At 34.2% G+C, this 20,770-nt stretch overlaps 1 protein-coding gene and 1 pseudogene across 1 annotated transcript in view; one reads left to right on the top strand and one right to left on the bottom strand.

The window, feature by feature from the left end:
* Positions 1-20,770, top strand: part of PRKAR2A (protein kinase cAMP-dependent type II regulatory subunit alpha) — a 115,059-nt gene that overhangs the window by 57,188 nt on the left and 37,101 nt on the right. Inside the window, exons 2-5 of the mRNA XM_074197889.1 lie at positions 7,458-7,493; positions 10,847-10,896; positions 11,542-11,625; positions 15,452-15,558. Of these exons, the coding sequence (XP_074053990.1) occupies positions 7,458-7,493; positions 10,847-10,896; positions 11,542-11,625; positions 15,452-15,558 (277 nt within the window). The remainder of the gene's footprint in view (positions 1-7,457; positions 7,494-10,846; positions 10,897-11,541; positions 11,626-15,451; positions 15,559-20,770) is intronic.
* LOC141495953 (adenylate kinase isoenzyme 6 pseudogene) lies at positions 6,525-7,203 on the bottom strand (annotated as a pseudogene).

The raw sequence follows: 20,770 nt of genomic DNA, 5'->3' as shown, positions 1-20,770 counted from the left end.
TAGAAGAATTATTCTTACTATAGTATTGAGGCAATTTTTTTTTTGTTCCCCTAGATGCGTTCTACTTTGGTACTTCAACTGATTCTTTTTGAAAGAGATCCCTAAAATCTAGTGTTAATGTTAGTCAACAAAGCTATTTATTGCTTCCACATAACATTGTTACAGATATACTGGATTCAAATAAAGACCAAAAACAATCCCTGGTTTTAAGAAACTTTCATTGAACATGTAACTGGCATGGCACATACAAACTATATACAAAATAGTTATAAAACAATCTCAGAGAGTAAGCTGTTGGATTTGGCAGGAATACAAAAAGACCTTTTCTAGTTGGTAGGTGGCTTTTAAGATGAAAGAACCAGAAAGGAGATTGAAGGGAACAGCTGCACAAAATTGGGAGATAGCTATGTGAGGAACAAGTACTTGAGTTGAACTGGATCCTAGAGTGTATCAGAGAGCAGTTAGCCTAAGGTCGACTTGAATTTTATTGAATTTTGATAAGTTATCATTGAATTTAAATATAGCTAATTTCAAATTCCAACGCTGGAACTGTAGTTTTTCTTGTTTGTTGGACAAGTAAACAGTCTAGCTTTTATTGACATCAAATTAATATAATTTTTTGCAGATAATTATGCAAGTTTTATGGCTATACTAGAGAGATTTAGGCTATTTAACTTGTCTTCTGTTTAGCAAAGGAAAGGTAAAATTTACCCTAAATTGAAGAAATCTTATAATTAGGACTTTACTGTTACTCATATTTCAAATATGAATGTGGTAATCAAGAATTATAATGTAAATTAATGTAAAGTATGATTTTTCTAAAGTAATAAGGCACTCTGACTATTCATTTTTGCCATTCCATGTTTATATTCTAGAATACCAGAGTTTAAAAAATTATTTTCAATTTTATTTTTTTTTTAGTTTATTAGGTTTTTGAAGTCAGCATATGGACTAATCCAGTTATATTAGAATTCCATTTAAACATGTAATATGTAGCACCCATCAAAAGCTGACAATTAAAAAGCTTCCTGCCATTTCCAAAGAAGTGAAGCATTTTGATGTAGTAACACCTCTCCCCTGGACTACGGTAGCTTTTATTTAGTCTTCCTTGGGGGTGTCCCCTCTCCAATCCAACTTCATATAACTTGTTAAGGCACTTGTCTTGAAGCTCAGATCTGACCAAATAGATTGATAGAGACTCCCTATTACCTCTAGGGAGCTCTGGCCTCTTCCTACCCTTTCCATTCTTTTTACACACTATTTCCTTTTACTTACTCATGGGTCTTCCTATATTGATTTCCTTACCCACAATGCTAAGACTTAATGCCTTTTGCACTGACTGAAGTCTGCATCTGCAATGTTCCTCCTTCTTCTTCACCTCCATCTTTTGAAATCCCTGCTTTCCTTCAAAATTCAGTTTAAGTATCAGCTTTTTTCAAGAGGTAATTGTTGTCTTTCCATCTGCTAGTGCCTTTTTATGCTATGCTAGATAACCATAGGCCTGCTTTGTTTATCTTGTTATTTGATTAAGGAGTTTTGGTTTTGATTCACTCCTACGAAATGACACATTCACACCAACAAAACTAAAAAGAGTGATTATAAAGTGATTATAAAACAGGTAGAAATAAATCAGTTTTACAGAAAAAATAACCAATAAGTCTCAATATAATAAAAAGAAGAGCAAAGCCTACATAAACATAGATATTAAAAGAAAACATCACCAATCCGTATATAATCAACATTTGAATAAACAGCAGCTGGGGAGTCCCTGGGTTACAGCCTTTAGCATCCCAATTGGGAAAGCCCCAGGCAGAGTGTCCTCTCCGTGGGTGAAACTCCAATCTGAAGAGGGTCTAATTAGATCTTAAATAGCTTGAGAACAAAGAAGGCTTCTTGATAGTTTTTTATGGAATAAAACCAAAATTTCCAGGTTGTCTGAGGAGGGATCCACCCCTCCCCGAACCCCAAGAATTATGGTGTTTACATTCAGGAATGGCTAGTTCCTGAAGAGATAGGCAATGTTCATCAAATACAGCCTTGAAAGTCTGGCCAGGACCAGTCAAGGACGTTCAGTTTTTCTTTTAAATATTTAAGCTGTTTTAAATATGTGCATGAGATCAGTCCTGCCCATCTCCCCTCCCCATACTTCAGGGCTGAATTGGGGGTCAGTGATTCTCTGTATGCCAGAGGTAAACTGAGGGTCAGTAATTCTCTGTAGCAAAACTTTAAGGTCTTATCATGGAAAGTCATATATCTTATGTATTAACCATACCCCTGTATATATCTCTATATGAACGTATCTCTCCCCATTAGAATGTAAATTTCTTAAAGGCAAGAACTATTTCACCTTTTTCTTGGATTCCTTGATTACATATACATAGCCCTTAATACATTTGTTTATTAATTGTCCAATTATATTGGATATTGAAAGACTACAATGTTGAAGATTAATCAACAAATGTCTTCAACTGAGCGTCATTTGAAGGAATTGCGATGTTTAAACAAGATTAAAGAAGTTTGAGGTAAATAAAACTTTCAAATAGTTAAATTTCTCTCAAAGTAGAATGCTTGGGAGACTTTAGATTTCTCTTTTATAGTATTCTTCAAATATATTTAGAAAAGGATATTTATTCATATATGGGTTAACTTAAATATCTCTTAGTCCATTTCCAGCCCTCATAGTACACCACAAATACTCATTCTCATTTGGTTCAAAGAGAAATAGATTTCTCATTTGGCAGCATATCATGAGCAACATTTGAGAGAGTGATTTCCTAGACTGATGGAAATAGAAAGCATTTTTGCAAAGGATTAAGAGAATGGATGGAGAAGTGGCACTCATTAGAAAAGTTTGGTGCTAAAAGGAAGATTTGTTAAAGGATATAGCAGGGGGCGGCTAGGTGGCATAGTGGATAAAGCACTGGCCTTGGAGTCAGGAGTACCTGGATTCAAATCCGGTCTCAGACACTTAATCATTACCTAGCTGTGTGGCCTTGGGCAAGCCATTTAACCCCTTTGCCTTGAAAAAAACAGAAACCTAAGTAACTGAAGTAACATAGTTTTATATTTACAGCACAGTAGAAAAGGGGGTGGGGCTTGGGAAAAAACCTCATTAGAGACAGATGGAGGAAAATATTAACCTAGCTTATAGCTTTAAATGTGAATGGGTTAAAACAATCCAATAAAATAAAAAGTGATAGTTTGGATAAAAAAAGAGTTTGTATATTTCTCTGCTATATATGGAACTTTTCCAAAACTTGCCAATATACTGGGACACAGAGATTTTATGAACAAATGTAAGAAGGCAGAAATAAATAGACCATAATGCAACAAAAATAAAAATTGGTTCAGGAACCCACAAACAAAAGATACAGTTCCAGATGAAGACTTAACAATGAAATCTTAATAATAAATGATTCAAATACCAAATCATAAGAATGATCTTTATATTTAAAAAATGTTTAAAAGGAAATCAAAATTTTGGGGATGCAGCTACAGCAGTCTCAGGGCAGGGAATCATATTCTCAGAAACATTAACAAAATAGAAAAAAAAGAATCAATGAACCAGATATGCATTTAAAAATTTAGAAAATCAGGGGCAGCTAGGTGGCACAGTGGATAGAGCACTGGCCTTGGAGTCAGGAGTACCTGGGTTCAAATCCGACCTCAGACACTTAATAATTACCTAGCCGTGTGGCCTTGGGCAAGCCACTTAACCCCATTGCCTTGAAAAATCTAAAAAAAAATATTTAGGAAATCAACACATAAACCTTAAAAAACACATCATGTGCTCTTGAAATTCTCTTGGATCATTGCATTTCTGAGAATAAGTCATTCAGAATTGATTTTCATACAATATTGCTATAATTATGTACGATGTTCTCCTGATTCTGCTCACTTCACTTTGCATCAGTTCATGTAAGTCTTTCCAGATTTTTCAGGAATCAGACTGTCATTTCTTATAGCACAATAGTATTCCATTACAATCATATACCACACCTTGTTCAGCCATTCCCCAATCAATGGACATCCCCTCAATTTCTAATTAACCACAAAAAGTGCTGCTTGTAAATTTTTTACATGTAAGTCCTTAACCCACCCTCTTTTTTAGATCTCTTAGGAATACAGACCAAGTAGTGGTATTTCTGGGTTGTAGGGAATGCGCAGTTTTATATGGCCCTTGGGCAGAGCTCCAAATCACTCTCTAGAATGACAAATTAAAGATTTGTGACTGCAGTAAATTATGTCTCAGTGGTGGAGCATTGCTTAACCTCTGTCAGTATGTGGATCTTGAGGTAATCAAGGATTATAGAAGTTGATGAAAAGGTCAAAGAAAGCATGAACCAGGTGCTGCAGTTATCCAGGAATAATGTAATTAGGTACAGTATTGAGGAAGCATATCGATAGGAACTAGACCACAGTCTTTAGTGATCTCGTGATTCTTAAGTGATATTCCTTTACTTCCTTATCCCCGACCATATATATATATACACATATATATATATTATATTATATTATATTTTTTGTAGCCCTCTGTTCAGAGAAATCTGTTATTTAGATTAACAAGTCATGATAAAGCAAAAAATATTTAGATGGCAATAATGCAAATGTATTAGGACTGTATACTTAAAACAAAATTTGAATTTGAGACTAGATAGATGACATGAACTCTATTGTAAAGCTAAATAAGTTAAAGAAATAGCAAATTAAAAGGTAAGAGGTATTGAGAGGCAGGAGAAAGTAAATAGTATCAATTTAATTTAGAACATTTAAAATCTTTTATTTCTACTTTCTTACAGTAAATTTTACTATTATGGTCACATTAGTCATTTTGTCTTAGTGTCTAGTTCTTCATGCTTCCAGAATAAAGTTTTTGGTATGCACTTTCTGACAACCTGAGTGTTTCTTATACCTATTATTCTTAGATCTCTTACATTATTATACTTAATAAGAAGTGTGCCAAAAGTTTTCGTTTTAGACCCACATCGCACACCCTACACCAAGGTGATGTAGACAAATTAAGAGAACAGGAAATATTCTACCTTTAGGATCTATGGAAAGGGGAGAAATTTATGCCAGGGGAGAAATTTATGACCAGGTAAGAAATAAGAGAACATTATAAATTGCAAAATGGATGATTCTGACTATAATAAATTAAAAACGGTTTGCACAAATAAAATCAATGCAGTCAAGATTAGATGGAATACAGAAAGCTGGGAAATAATTTTCATAGCTAGTGTTCCTGATTAAAGGACTCATTTCTAAACTATATAGAGAACTGAATCACATATATAAGATTACAAATTATACCCCAATTGATACATGGTCAAAGGATATGAATAGGCAGTTTTCAAATGAAGAAATTAATGCTATCCATAATCATATGAAAAAGTGCTCCAAATTATCATTGAGTAGAGAAATGCAAATTAAATCCATCTTACAATTATTAAATTAACTAAGATGACAAAAAAAAAGGAAAATGATTAGTGTTGGAGAGGATGAAGGAAAATTGGGACATTAAATTCACTGCTGATGGAATTTTGAGCTGATCCAGCCATTCTGGAGAACATTTAGAACTATTCCCAAAGGACAATAAAACTGATCATACCCTTGAGGCAGCAATACCCTCTACTAGATCTATATCCCAAATTGTTATATTTTTTAAAAAATCTTTGCTTCAAGGGATTCATGGATTAAAAAGGGAGAAGAATTCTATAAGGAAATATTGATAAATTTTTAGGTGGTTTTTTTATATTTTAAAATTTTATCTAATAATTACCACCACCTCTATGGTAGAAAAGCATTATCACATGAATTTTCATGGAACTTACCTAGCAAGACTGAAATTAGTCAACCAATAAATTTATATTTACAGTTTCCATGCTGCACAGAAGACTTGCTATTTCCCATCTGTATATGGAAAATGTGATCAACTTACTTTTCCTGAAGAGATAAATATCAGTGCTAGTATCAGCAGTGATTATTTTTAGGCAAAAGAGCTCAGTGAACAGACTAAACAACCACTAAAAATATAAAAAAATATATATTTTCTTAAAAGCCTCATTATTTACTTTGTGACTATCCTAATTTATAACCAACTCCAAGATTTAAAAAACAACATTCACCACCAAGAGAACACTTAAAGTAATGTTGATAGCTTTACCCTTAAGCTCTTTTATTTACAAAGTCAGCAGTTCTTCCTAGTCTTCATTTTTCTTTTTCATGTCAATTATAAGATTTCCATCTAGTTTCTCAAATTTTCTTACTCTTTAGCAGGTAACCAAAATAAATGAGAATGTTGAATATATCTAAACTTTAAAAATCCTTAATATCTTCTTCGTTTATTTGGGGATTTCTCAGTTTTCTCATGGAGAAAAAAAATTTAGTCATAACTCAACCTTATATATTATCCACCTGCTACTTGTACAACACAATTCTGGATAGTAAAATTTGGTGTATGTTGTCTTAATTCCTATTGCATAAGGAGGAAGAAGTCATCAAGAAAATAATTTGTAGAAAACACCTTGAAAATCCATGCTTTGCCTTCAAAGTTCAATTATTATCTTTCATCCACTGTTCAATCCATTTCATTATCTGATCTAAATTACTCTCTAGTTCTTCTGGTACATTTCTTGGCAGCTTGTGCACTATTTCATGCTTGTAGGAGGCCATGGCTTCTTCATAAAGAATTTGGAAAATTTCACACTGTATATTGTCCTGTAGTTTCTTTACACTGTATCCCCTCTTTTCAAGTCTTGAATATAACACAGAATTATCTGTTTGAAGCACAAAAACTATATGAAACCATCGTTCAGGAAAGAAGTCACAGTCATGGTAATCAACAGTAATTCCACCTTCAGTCATTTTATTTTCTAACTCATCAACTACTCTGTCTTCATCCAAAACAGGACATTCGTATTCTTCATCAAAGCCATCATATAACTGTCCTTCTTGTGCTAAATCGCCCACATTAATGTATGTCAGTCCTGTTCTTGATGCAAGTTCTTTGCCTATTGTGGTCTTTCCAACCCCTGGTGTACCTGTGAGCAGGGTGTTGGGCAGCCTCATGGCGGCCGCAGCGCTGACTCCGCCCCCGCGCCAGCCCTCTGCCTTTTTTAGGTTTTTGCAAGGCAAATGAGGTTAAGTGGTTTGCCCAAGGCCGCACAGCTAGGTAATTATTAAGTGTCTGAGACCAAATTTGAACCCAAGTACTCCTGACTCCAGGGCTGGTGCTTTATCCACTACGCCACCTAGCTGCCCTAAAAAAATTTTTTTTAACTGAAAATAACTGAATTAACTGAAAATAAAGACTTGAATGCTTAAATTCCATGTGTGGTATTCAGACATTTCTGTTGTTATCCATGTAAAATGAGAAAAGAAAGGTTATTTTAAAATGTTACTTTATGGCTTTACATTTGAATTTAAATGCTTAGTGCTGTTTTTTCTTTCTTTTGCAGCACCAGTTATTAACAAATACTGCAGAAGAGTATCAGGTATGTTGTGTTCCGCTCTTCATGTCCACATTGAATTATGTGAGATTCCTTCCTTCCTTCCTTCCTTCCTCCCTCCCTCCTTCCCTTCTGGCAATGGGTTTAAGTGACTTGCCCAAGGTCACACAGCCGGGTAATTATTAAGTGTCTGAAGTTGAATTTGAACTCAGATACTCCTGACTCCAGGGCCGGTGCTCTATCCTCTGTGCCACCTGGATGCCCCCCCCCCGAGTTTTCTTTTTTCTGTGTATGTTATGCTTGCACTTCATATTATTACCCTTAATATTTTGTTGTAGAAATTGCTGGGTTTTTTCATATGGCAGTGATACAGACAATAAAAATGAATATGTTTTTGCATTTTTACTTTTTATTCTCACAATCTGAAAATGGCCATTTTTCAAGGCAGCTAACTTTTACTTCCGTTGGAAATGTGCAGTCAGAGAAATTTACCAACTATCTTTTTTTAAAAATTTTTAAAATTTTTATTTAAGGCAATGGGGTTAAGTGGCTTGCCCAAGGTCACACAGATAGGCAATTATTAAGAGGCCGGAATTGAACTCAGGTTCTCCTGACTCCAGGTCCGGTGTTCTATTCCCTGCACCACCTAGCTGCTCCCCCCCACCCCTAACTTTCTTTTGAAATTGCCATATATGTTTTTCAGGTTGCTGGTGTTTTCTTTAAAAATATAAAGTTTAAGGGGCAACTAAGTGGCACAGTGGATAGAGCACCAGCCCTGGAGTCAGGAGGACCTGAGTTCAAATCCAGCCTCAGACACTTAATAATTGCCTGGCTCTGTGGCCTTGGGCAAGCCACTTAACCCCATTTAGCTTGCAAAAAACCTAAAAAAATAAAAATATAAAGTTTTGTCTTCTTTAAGGCTTTCATCTCTGCTTCCCTTCATATGTATTAGTGACCAAATTCCAGCTAATAAGTACATTATTTAGATAAAATATACTAATTTGGAAAGGGTGAGATCCTTTTTTTTTTTGAAGAAAAATAAGATTTCTTTGGTGAGGTTTAACTATTTTTTTAAGATTTAATGATTTCAGATCTTTAAGGAGCAAACATGTTACATTGAGAACAGGACTGAATTTGGAGTTAGAATACCTGGACTCTGCCACTTAACTATGTAATTCCAGACAAATCATTTATTTTCTCAGAATCAGTTTCTTTATTTGTAAATGGGACAATGATACTTAACTTGGAATTTTTGTGAACAAAACACTTAGGAAATAAAATGTCCTATAAACCTGAGTTTCTTTTACTAATGTTTGCTATTTAATGACAAATAGTAAAAATTTATTCTTCCAACAGTGAATGTTAGTAGAACAATCTTGACTGCTATTATGATAATTTATGTTTACATTTCCTCCCATTTGACTTTAATTATAATTATATTTACTTAGGCTTTCACAATTTGTAAAGCATTTTCATATACATTGTTTAATTTTATCCTCTGCCAGTACTGTAAAGTTATGTGGTACAATTGTTAGTATTCCCATTTTACAGATAAGTTAGCAGAAGTTTGGTTGATATTGTTGTTGAATGGTGGATGTAGGGCTAGAATTCTTAAGTCCAGTGTTCTTTTTATTATCAAATTTTTAAATGTATGTTATGACTAGTTATACTAAAAAAGAAATGAAATAGTTCCAGTCTGTGAGAAGCCATGGAAACAACATAGACATATTGTAGGTAGAGACAAAACAGATCCAGGCTAAATTTGAGGGCGAAGTCACTTGCAGCTGAGGGGGGTCAAGAAAGTTTTCAGGTAAAAGGTGTCAGCTGAGGCTTTGAGAAGGAATGCAGGAATTCTAAGAGGGAGAGCTAAAGAGGGAATGCATTTCAGGCATGGAGGGGACAGCCAGTGCAAAGGCATAGAGAAGGAAAGGAATCATATGCGGAACTGTAGACAGAATAAGGAGTAATGGGTAGGGTTTATGAAGGGGAAGTAGTGGACGAGCTATTATGGAGCTTTAAATAAGACATCACAACTCATTGGATATGTGGGGTAAATGAGAGTGTCAGCGGATGGGACTGAGGTATCAAATTTAGTTAAATAGAAAGATAATGTGGCGGCTAGGTGGCAGTGGGATAAAGCACTGGCCCTGGAGTCAGGAGTACCTGGGTTCAAATCCGGTCTCAGACACTTAGTAATTACCTAGCTATGTGGCCTTGGGCAAGCCACTTAACCCCATTTGCCTTGCAAAAAACTAAAAAAAAAAAAGAAAGATAGTGATGACTTCAACAGGAATAGGGAAATATGTTTGAGAGGAATTGGTTTAGGGGAAAAATGAGTTGTTTTGGTCATGTTGATTTTGAGATAACTAGAGGATAATTCTGTGAGTTGGCACTCAGGAGGAGAGACTTGTACTGGATACAGAAATATTAGAGATAAGTAATCTAAAGGAGTTGATAAGGTCACCAAATGAGAGCAGAGAAAAGAACCCAGGGAATAATACATTGTGGGGCATGACAGGAGACTGAAGTAGTCAGACAGGAAGGGGAAAAGAATGAAGGTTAAGCAATGTTATGTAAACCTAGAAAAGAAAAAATTCAGGAGATAGTTTTCAGTAATGTCAAGTGCTGCAGAGAGGTCAAGAAGAATGAAGTCTAAATTAAATTTAGTAAGTAAGGGATCACTGGTAACATTGGAGAAATTTCCCAATTGATAGTCAAAGTTGGAGAATGCAGGGGCGGCTAGGTGGCACAGTGGATAAAGCACCGGCCTTGGAGTCAGGAGTACCTGAGTTCAAATCCGGCCTCAGACATTTAATAATTACCTAGCTGTGTGGCCTTGGGCAAGCCACTTAACCCCATTTGCCTTGCAAAAACCTAAAAAAAAAAAAAAGTTGGAGAATGCAACTTCAGTTGAGCCATGAGTTATGAAACTAGACTGCAGAAGATTTAGAAGTAGAATAATGATTTATAGGAGATTGAGAAAAAATTGAAAAGGATCTACAAGCTGAAGGCCAATGTAGATTCAGAACACAGTTCTCAAAAGCGTCATTCCAAACTATGAATAACTATATGAAACATCAATGCAAATCACTGCTAATAAGAATAGTACAAATCAAACAATTCTAGATTTTTCACCTGATGCCTGGTAAATTAGCAAAGAAGAATTAGCAAAATGGACACTAATACATTGTTGGTGGAATTGTGAATTAGTTTAAGCATCTAATTAAAACACTTATGCCTTTTACTATATGGTAAGCTCTTATAAATGTTTATTATTGTTATTTGTATTAAGGGGGAAGTTATGGGTTTCAAGGAGAGAATGAAATAAAATGTGTTTGTTCATTCTTTCTTAGGGGAGAATATACATATAATACTTTTTTTCTCTCCTCCCCCCCAAGTATGTGCTGAATCTTTCAATCCAGATGAAGAAGATGATACAGAACCAAAGGTAAGAAAATGCAAGTTTTCCTTCAGCTAAATTGATTTTTGCTGAAGTTAGTTATTGATAGATTTATTTCTCTTCATAGACAGATATGGAGAGTTATGAAGATATGAAGTTTATCTTCTAATAAACTAATAAAGTATCTTTCTAACTAATTTAAAAAAGTTAAATGATCTATAATAGACATATTGAAATTAATGTATATACTTTGAAAGATTTCTGAAATGATCTAATATTGAAATTCCGTTTATTGTCTGAAAAAATATCTATTTTTGTAACGTATGGAAAAATTTGTGATTAGTTTTTTTCTAAAGAAATTTATAGGTCGTTTGATGAGACAAAAGTAATTTTAAAGTATTTTTCATTTCTGTCTGACAAAGGTTTTTATGGTATTTGCTATTCAATCAGTTGATGTCTTCTATTTTTCCTTTGTAGAGAAACTACTTAGATTATTAGCTAAGTAGACCTAACTTATGATAGATGTTTAACTACTATTGATTGATTTAACTGAAACAATGAATAGTTTGAATAACAATGAATTGATTTGGTACCTGTTTCCCCCTCATTTTTATAGAATAATTTTCTTGATTTGATGATATAATCTTGCATTCTCTCTGAAGAAAAAGAAATTATTTTGTATTCATTTTATAGGTGGTTCATCCCAAGTCTGATGAACAAAGATCCAGACTTCAGGAAGCTTGCAAAGATATCCTTCTCTTCAAAAATCTTGATCAGGTACAACTAACATTAAAAGCATCTGTATGCTAGTATTAAGTAAGTTTCTTTGCTATTTATCATCTAAATAGATTTAACTGCCACAGGCAGACCAGTACCTAGAGATTTCAAACATATTTTACTTAAGAACACTTTTCTGATTAGAAGCAGCCCAAGACAGGAGACTAAATTCTGGCTTTTCAGTCAGAAGATATGACTTAAAATATCACATATGGTGCTTACTACCTGTGTGAACCATCTATTAAATGAGTTTGTACCAGAGTCCTTCTTTTAAACCCCCTCTAGCTTTCCCTATCCTCTTCCTATAAATAACAAGTCAAGTTGAATATCATTTGAAAATCATTTGATTGGTCAAATTTGTAAGTAAACAATCAGTTGATATATTAATGAAAGTCTTAGAGTAAATAAGGTGTTATAGCTTGTTCCTACTCTATATAATCATGAGACAGTGAAGTATTTAGTCTCTGACAAGTGGCACTTGGATAGGCACTTCTGAAATGTGTTAATACAAATGAAGCTTCTCTACTTTGTCACCTGAGGACCCCAGGCACACATCCCTGTTTTGTAAACAGACCTGTTTGAGTCCCATCTGTTCTGTAAATCTTTTTTTTTGTTGTTGTTGTTTTAAATTTTTTTTTTATTTAAGGCAATGGGGTTTAGAAGTGACTTGCCCAAGGTCACACAGCTAGGCAATTATTAAGTGTCTGAGGTCGGATTTGAATTTAGGTCCTCCTGACTCTAGAGCCAGTGTTCTAGCTGCCTCTCTGTAAATTTTAATGCCTTGAATTCCTGATTTCTACTAAATTAAAATCTTCTTGAGGATGAGAATTATGTCTTACTTATTTTGAATCTTCTCCATAGGCGAGATTTGGATTAGTGGGATAAATCTTTGTATTCTTAGAAGAATGAATTTTAAATTGTTTCAGTCGGTCTTAGGGGAAAAAAATTGAGGGTTTTTGAAGAGGAGAAGATGCGCAAGAAATTGGTCTCACTTGTTAGCCATCATTTTATAAGATACTTAAATGGAAAAGATAGCTGTAGCAACTTGGAATATTAGAATTATCAAATATTCAAAAATGTACATTTTTAGTTTTCTTGATTGAGAAGTTGTCATCTTTAACACTGTATTAACTAATTTCTCTTTGAGTAATGTGCAATATATAATCAATGCATAATGAAATTTTGTAAAATGAATAAGAAAAAGATTGAGACTTTGCTATGGTCACATCTAGCCTTTATCCTAGCTCAGATTTGAGCAAGATATTCTAGACTCCATATCCAGCACTCATTCTTTTATATCAAAGTGAATTCCAGTAAATCAAAGGATAGATGAATGAGTGGTTTTCATAGTTTTGATATGTTTCAGAGCTGCCATGAGACCTAACTCTGGGCCCTATTATAAGGCACCCTTCAGTAGGAGTGGAGAAGCAGAGATAATTCCCTGTAATGGGTGAGCTTTTCAGTCCTTGCTGAGATGCTGTATCCTAGAAAATCTTCTGAGCTAGAGTCAAAAATTATCCATACATCACTTGTAGGGAATGCAGTGGGTGAGAGAATCCCCATTGTAATCTGGACCATTAGATTTGGAGTTCATATCTCTTATCCAGAATCCTCTTAGTCTCCAGGGAGCTATATTTGAACATTGATATAGTCTTTGCCTGTAATCATTGAACATAAATAAGACCATGACTCTCTTTTCACATAAATAAATGATATTGAACATGATTTGTGAAATTCTATTTCGTAGAATTGAAATGAGCTGAGAAGTAGAAAGTAATAAAGAATTTACTGGTACATAGCATATGTACCAGTCCATATGTACCAGTACAGGTACATAGCTAAAAGTCTTATGAGTTATAGTTCTATATCAAAGGCCAAACAGAAGAACAAACTCTCCTTTTATATGACTTTTAATATCTACTGTTTTCTTCCAAAATCATGGAAAAGAAAAAAATAAGTTTCTGTGAAATCAATTAACATTCAAATCAACTTAATTGTGAAATCTGTAATTTTATTTTCATATTTAAAATGATAATCTGAATTTTAGATAAAAGGTTAGTCACTTTTTGCAACTTCTGGGAATGCCTGAGATTTCAAAAGGTGCTTTGATAATTTGGAGATAGGAAGATTAGAGTCAGATATATCTGTGAAGTAACTTTATGTAGTAACCACTCTGCTTAGTTCCAAATACTGATAGGATTTTTAAAAATCTATAAGAAAATACATCTTAAATTTAAAGTTCATGTTTATCATGTTACAATGATTATGATGCATATTGATGTCTTAAAGACTGCTTTCAATTTTATTTTCTGTGACAGTCCTATATGGAAAAATTAAAATGAGAAAAAGTGGTTGTAAAATTGTATCATTATCTCTAGTTATAATAGTGTCTACTATAATAGTGTATATAAATTAGTATACAGTATAATGAGGATTCAATGCATTACAATTTTTTTAATACTGGCTTCTGGCTTTCATGAATTTCAATTTGATGTCACTTCAAAGTAAACAAAAATACTTAGGAAGCATGTAAAATAGACAGTTACACTGACTGATTATAAGAGAATAATTATTATAGAAAGAAAGTTTGCCATTGTCATGAATTTCCAAAAGAGAGAATAATCAACAGATATTAAATGTTTCTTGGATAGAAACCAAGATCCAGGAACATATCTAAGTGCACGCATAGGAGCTGGATTTTCAAGTCACTTCTGCAGTATTTTTATTTACAAAATAATTTTCCAAAATAATTATTATCAAGTGACAGAAATGAGCCAGACCTACACTTGTAGTCCCCTTAGAGGTATACAAAGAAAGGATAGTAATTTTTTCAGCCTTTCAGGAAACTTATGCAACTATGGGAACAGAAGACCCTAATAGGATGTGACTGTAATGGGAGGTAGGCCATGACCTAGAAAGAGCAACAAAAGGTTTCATTAAAGAACATTCCTAGAGTTGGAGGGAGAGTTGTGTGTTTATATGTCATGAGAGACAAGGATCTCATAAAGGATTCTGTCTGGAAAGAATTGACATAATAAGAGAATATCTTCTTTCAGCAAGGGTCCCCTGAGGTTGCTAGCCCACCAAACATAAGAATACCTGGGAATAGCCTATTTACTTAGAAAATCATATATTAACATTATTTATGTTTTCTTTTGTTTTATTATTTTTTAAATAATGTTTTATAATTGCATTTTTTTTTTTTTTTGTGAGGCAATCAGGATTGCCCAGGATCACACAGCTAATAAAAGTATCAAATGTCTTAAGTGCTCCTGATTCCAGGACTTGATACTTTATCCACTTCAACACTTCAGTTGCCTTTTAATTTGATACATGACCTATGATTTATGGCCTACAACACAGAGATATTAAGTGACTTGTCCATGGTAATCCAGACACTACATGTCAGAGGCAGGTTTTGAACCCAGGTCTTCCTGGCTTCAAGTCTGACTCCCTCCTTCTCTCCTCCTCCCCAGCCACCTTTCTCTCTGCTCAGTCTCCCCGGTGCCCATGTTCCTTTGCCTTTCTAATGATAACACTACCTCAGAAATGTTTTTATAGGCTCATTTGTAAGCTGTGGTATATAGTGTTTGAAGTTTAATTTATGAATTGAAGTTCAATTTATGAATTACAAATAGCTTTAAATTTCTGCTAGATAATAGAAAAGCACATGGTTTAGAATCCATAGTAATATAACAATAAGCAAAGACAGGACAGGACTAGTGCAACCATTGGAACTATCTCCAGATTGCTCCTGACTTGACTACAAGTTATTTCCTTGTCATCATTAACAAAATGTCATCTTTGCTCTTTGTTTATGTTGTAGGAACAATTATCTGAAGTCCTTGATGCCATGTTTGAGAGGACTGTGGTGTCTGAAGAACATGTCATTGACCAAGGGGATGATGGTGATAACTTTTATGTCATTGAACGGTAGGAAATTGAGCCTTGCAGGTTGCATAACCAATTTGTTGTATCAACAATATGAATAAGATCCTTGATTCAAAGCACATAGAATGATTGTGACTGTGATACAGTTCTCTAAGATCTCTTCAATAGAGCTGTCAGAACCCAAGGGATCAAAGGTTTTATTCTTTTCACACCAAAATCTTGAGAATACTATCTTGACTCCATTGTCCTTTGTTGGTTTTTTGTCTCTATCAAAGTAAACCACTTAGAACCTCAACTCCCTTTTACTAAATTAGAGCAATTAAATAAATTCAAGTCATTTACATATAGGTCAGCTATAGGAATTCTTTTATGTCATATAATGACCTGGTATAAGCTGTTTCAGCCTAGGCCTAAAGATGATATTTGCAGTTCTACTTTTTTAAAAACTAATACTAGGTAGAGAACACCAGAAATCCTCTGGTAGCTTCAGCAGTAATCTCTTAATTCTAAGTGAGAGCTGTATTTTTTACATTGACCTTGAAATACTCTCTATTCTGACAGCTAGCTGACTGTCTAAATGAACTTTGTTAAAAGAGATGAGATCATAATTCACATTTGTATAGTGTTTCTGGCTTTGTAAAACACTTTAAATACACTCTCATTCAAGTCTTCCCTGTAACCTTGTAAAAGAAGTGATATATTCTTTTGTCCATTTTACAGTGAAACAAATTTGAGTGTCAGAGGTTGTTTCAGAGATAATATTTATCATCTGATTATTACCTCTAGCTATAACTCTTTGCTTTAATTCAATACATCCCTTTTCCTTTCAAGCCTTTTTTTAGGTTTGTTTTTTTTTGCAAGGCAAACGGGGTTAAGTGGCTTGCCCAAGGCCGCACAGCTAGGTAATTATTAAGCGTCTGAGACCGGATTTGAACCCAGGTACCCTGACTCCAGGGCCAGTGCTTTATCCACTACGCCACCTAGCCGCCCCTCGAGCCTTTTTTTAAAAATCGAGTTCTTTAACTCGTCATTCCACTTTTTATCCTTTAAATATTTCCATTCAGTCTCATTTCTGAGCCTTCAGCTCCTCTAAGACCAAAACTGTTACATTTTGCAGCCTGTTATATCCTTAAAATTACTTCATTACAGGAGGTAGAGGATATAATTATCTCATACCTAATTAGGAAATAGTTATTTCATCATAAACAGTAATAGTAATTAACTAGCAAGTAGAAGAGATTTTTCATTTTGTTAAGAAATGTCAAATTTGAATTTGAATATTTAATTTAATTTTAACCTCTTAAAGTTTTCTAAGACAGTTTTTCCCATTTTTTTACTATTCCCTAAATAGTAATGGGTTCTTGAGAGTTTTAATTTGGAACTCGCAGATTTTTTTTTTTAATGCTTCCTCTATAAGAACTCCCTGTCTGCTCCATCTCACATTTGTTTTTTTCCTTTGTTTTTCCCCTTAATTTTCCCTGTAGAGCTGAGAGCTTAACTATTTCTAATCCTTTTACATGAGACAGTTTGTTTCAACAAGACTGTGAAGATAGCTAATTTTGAAATCTGACAATCCTAGATCAAGGCCAATCTCTGATACATATTGGCTGTGTGACTCTGGACAAGTGGCTTAACCTCATAATGACCAGGGTAACTCTTTCAAACTATCAGTTGCAGAGAAGAGACTAACCTACATTGGTAGAGTGCCCTTATCTGGGCATTATGATTTCATTGATAAGATAATGCCCTTATCTGGGCATTATCTTATCAATGAAATCATAAGTCATCTCATTATTCTTAATGCCTTGAATTCTCTCCAAATTCCACAAGTCTGAACACTCAATAAATATGTTACAAATATATCTTTTAAGATGATAATAATAGTTAGCATTTAAAGAAATTCAACTTCTATAAATTTATAATTTATCATATCATATGCCTGTGAATATATGCATTATTATTATTGATATTTAGCATTTTGACGGTTAATTTCACTTTGACAGTTAATATATAATTAATTTCAGTTTTTAGAGAAGTTATTTCCTATCATTTTTCTTTTGTATTCCCAACATCCTTAATTTGTCTAAAGTGATATATGGCATGTATTTTTAAAAATAAATTAAAATTTAAAAATTAAGAAATTCAACTTAAAATGATCATTTTGTAAATAAATACCCATTTAATCTTTGTATAACTGATTTTTATGCTAGAAAAATAAGCCATGAGCACTTTGCAAGACAAAACATATTTCCTCCATTGATAAACTTGTAGTCACTTCTAAGAGACTCAACACAGAAGTTTCAGGTCAGAGTTCTGAAAAGCAACAATCTTCCAATAGGTTGAACAAAGCAAAATTATTTATAATTTTTGTTGAACAAACTCAAAGAATGGGAAGGTACAGTACAGAGAACCTATTACAGAAAGTTTGCAGGATTAATAAATCTATAAATGTTACTCACGAAATTAATGGATTCATTCAAAGGTTCTGAGTTTATAAATTTAGTGGTAGCATCTAGATTATTGAGAGAATGGTAAAATATTAACAGATAATGTATTACAAAAAATTGCCCAAGCAAATAGTTATAGTCTTTTTTTTCTGTGTAGAAATAGAAATTTTCTGAGAATCCTTCAAAACATCACCATAAGCTTTCTGAACCATCTCTTACATAATGCTGTATTCCTAGATGCATAATATAATAAAACAATATATATTTATGCATATATGTATACATAAATTTTATATATGTGCATATATGTATATATGCATATTAAAAATATAAATACTATACTTGTAAATATGGAAATTTTAAAAAATGGACTGAGAAATCAGATAGTGTTCTGAGCTTTCATCCAAAGCACAAGTACCTCCCATCTTTGAGTTGTTTTCACATTTATTTGGCAAAGTACAGGACAATTTTTTTCAAGCATTATTTAAACACTCAGAATTGCATTGGTTCTTTGGTTCACTTTGTGTAAGATATAACCTGAGATGCTTGATGGAGTTGTTTTTGGAACCCCTTGTCCTAATCACAATTTGAATTGTATGAATGAGACTTTTTAAAATTCAAACTCCACTTTTAAGTGTTTTTACTTATGTACTCAATCTATAAATCTTGGGATTACAAAGACAAGCTACAATTTTAGAAAAAATAATGGTGGTTTTTTTTTTTTCGCCTAGTAGGAGCAGAGAAGATTTAAGAAGATTGGTTAATTCCTCTTCCAGACACCCTAATTTAATTTGTCTTAGTCATATGGCCCCAGAAGAAACGAGACAGATTGTATAGTGAATAATATTAGAATGATTTTACAAGTATTTCCTGGAAAGTTATTTCACTCAAGTTACCATCTTCATTTTGTTCATAGAAGAGAGAACTTCAATGCATACCATTCAAGCGAGTTCTCAAGTTTTAGGACATTAGGTTATAATTTAGTTACCCAGGAGACTAGATTATTTCTAGACCCTTCTCCATCCTAAATCCATCTTTTGCTCCCAGAACGTTGGCTTGTCCTGGTCTGTAAATATCATAAAATACTAGAAGGAACATAAAGGTCTTCTAGTTTAATCCCCTTCATATCATAGGACCAGAAAACCAAAGTTTGAGATTGGTCAGACTCAAAGAATTTCAGGTCTGGGAAGGGACCTCAATGACTATCTAGTTCAGACCTTAAATGAAAAAAAATTCCTACTTTATATAAATGGTCATTTAGCTTTTTTTTCCATGAAGAGCTCTAGTGAGGGGTGGATCTCTACTGTTTTCACTTTGGTGATCATTTGAAAGTGGTTTAGATTTGAATTTTTCCTTCCCGACAATAAGTTTTCCTCTTTGCAACTTTTATCCATTAGTTCTGGTTTTGCCCTTTGGGATAAAACAGAACACATCCCTTTTCCTATGTAACAGTTTTGAAGATAGCTCTTGTGTCTCCCACCAAGTTTTTGCACAGTCAATTCTTTCACCTGATCCTCCTCTGGCACACACTCCATGTCCTTTACCTGTCTGTATGTCTTCTGCTTTATCAATGCTTTTTCCAAACATGGGGCCCAAAAATTGAACCCAGTGCTCCCCATGTGATCCAACCATGTAGCAGGTCTGTCACTTCTCTGGTGGTAGGGCCACATGCATCTCTTAATTCATTATATTTGTTGTCATTGTCATCATATCACATTGCTGACTCACTGGGCTTGAAGGTCACAGTAGGACTTAAGGTCTTTCAGACAAACTGTTTCCCAACCAGGCCTCCTCTTCTGCTTTTGAAGATAGTTTCTTCATTACTTGAAGATGTGATAGTTCTCTCTTTAATGTTAGTCTTTCAATATCTTTTTGGAATCTTGCTCCATCACTGAGGGAACCATTTGATTATAGGCCCATTCATTCACTCTTTTATTCATCTTCATTATTATTAAACAAATAGACAGATTGATTGATGAAGTGTTTATTAAGCACTTATCATGTGCCCTGAGGCACTGTAATAAACTGGGAATTCACACATGAAAACAGTACAGGCTTTAATATAAAGGAACTAGAAAGTGGGATGGCAAAGAAGAACTTGCTTGAGGAGATGAGGAGCTAATGGACATGTGAAGTGAGCTTCCTGTGGATTATGGACATAAGCAGACAGCCTTAGCTACTACCGTGTGCTGGTAGGGTGAAAGGCAGACAGTAATACTGTGTGGTGGGAGTGCAGCAGGCCAGAGAGAGCCCTAAGTAGAGAATTACCTACCTAATGGGGTGCAGTGTCACGGCAGAGAAGGTAAGTAATCTTCATGAAATGATAGTGGTAGAAACTGGTCTGACTTCCATTCCACTAATTCCTAGATTCTTTTCTTTTACAGCTCATCATTTGGAACCCATCATCCTTTTGAGTATAGTGGCAATATTTTCCTCTTAAATACATCATTATATGTTGCTGAACTTTCTACCATAGCCTTAGTATTTCTTTGCAGAAGAGAAGAGAATCTTGGGTATAACTAGAGATACTTCTGGGTACCTAACTCTTCCTAGAACTATTTTCATATTTTTTTTTAGGTTTTTGCAAGGCAAATGGGGTTAAGTGGCTTGCCCAAGGCCACACAGCTAGGTAATTATTAAGTGTCTGAGACCGGATTTGAACCCAGACACTCCTGACTCCAGGGCCGTTGCTTTATCCACTGTGCCACCTACCCGCCCCCATTTTCATATTTTTAAAAGTACAAAATTAGTCTATTATCAGTCCCTAGGAAGTCCCACCATTTCTCTCTTTTTTCTGTCTCTAAATA

Source organism: Macrotis lagotis, chromosome 8 (genome assembly GCF_037893015.1).
Source record: "Macrotis lagotis isolate mMagLag1 chromosome 8, bilby.v1.9.chrom.fasta, whole genome shotgun sequence".
NCBI classification, from domain to species: Eukaryota; Metazoa; Chordata; class Mammalia; order Peramelemorphia; family Peramelidae; genus Macrotis; species Macrotis lagotis.
The sequence above is the reverse complement of the archived record's forward strand: the minus strand, read 5'-3'. Positions and strand labels throughout refer to the sequence as shown.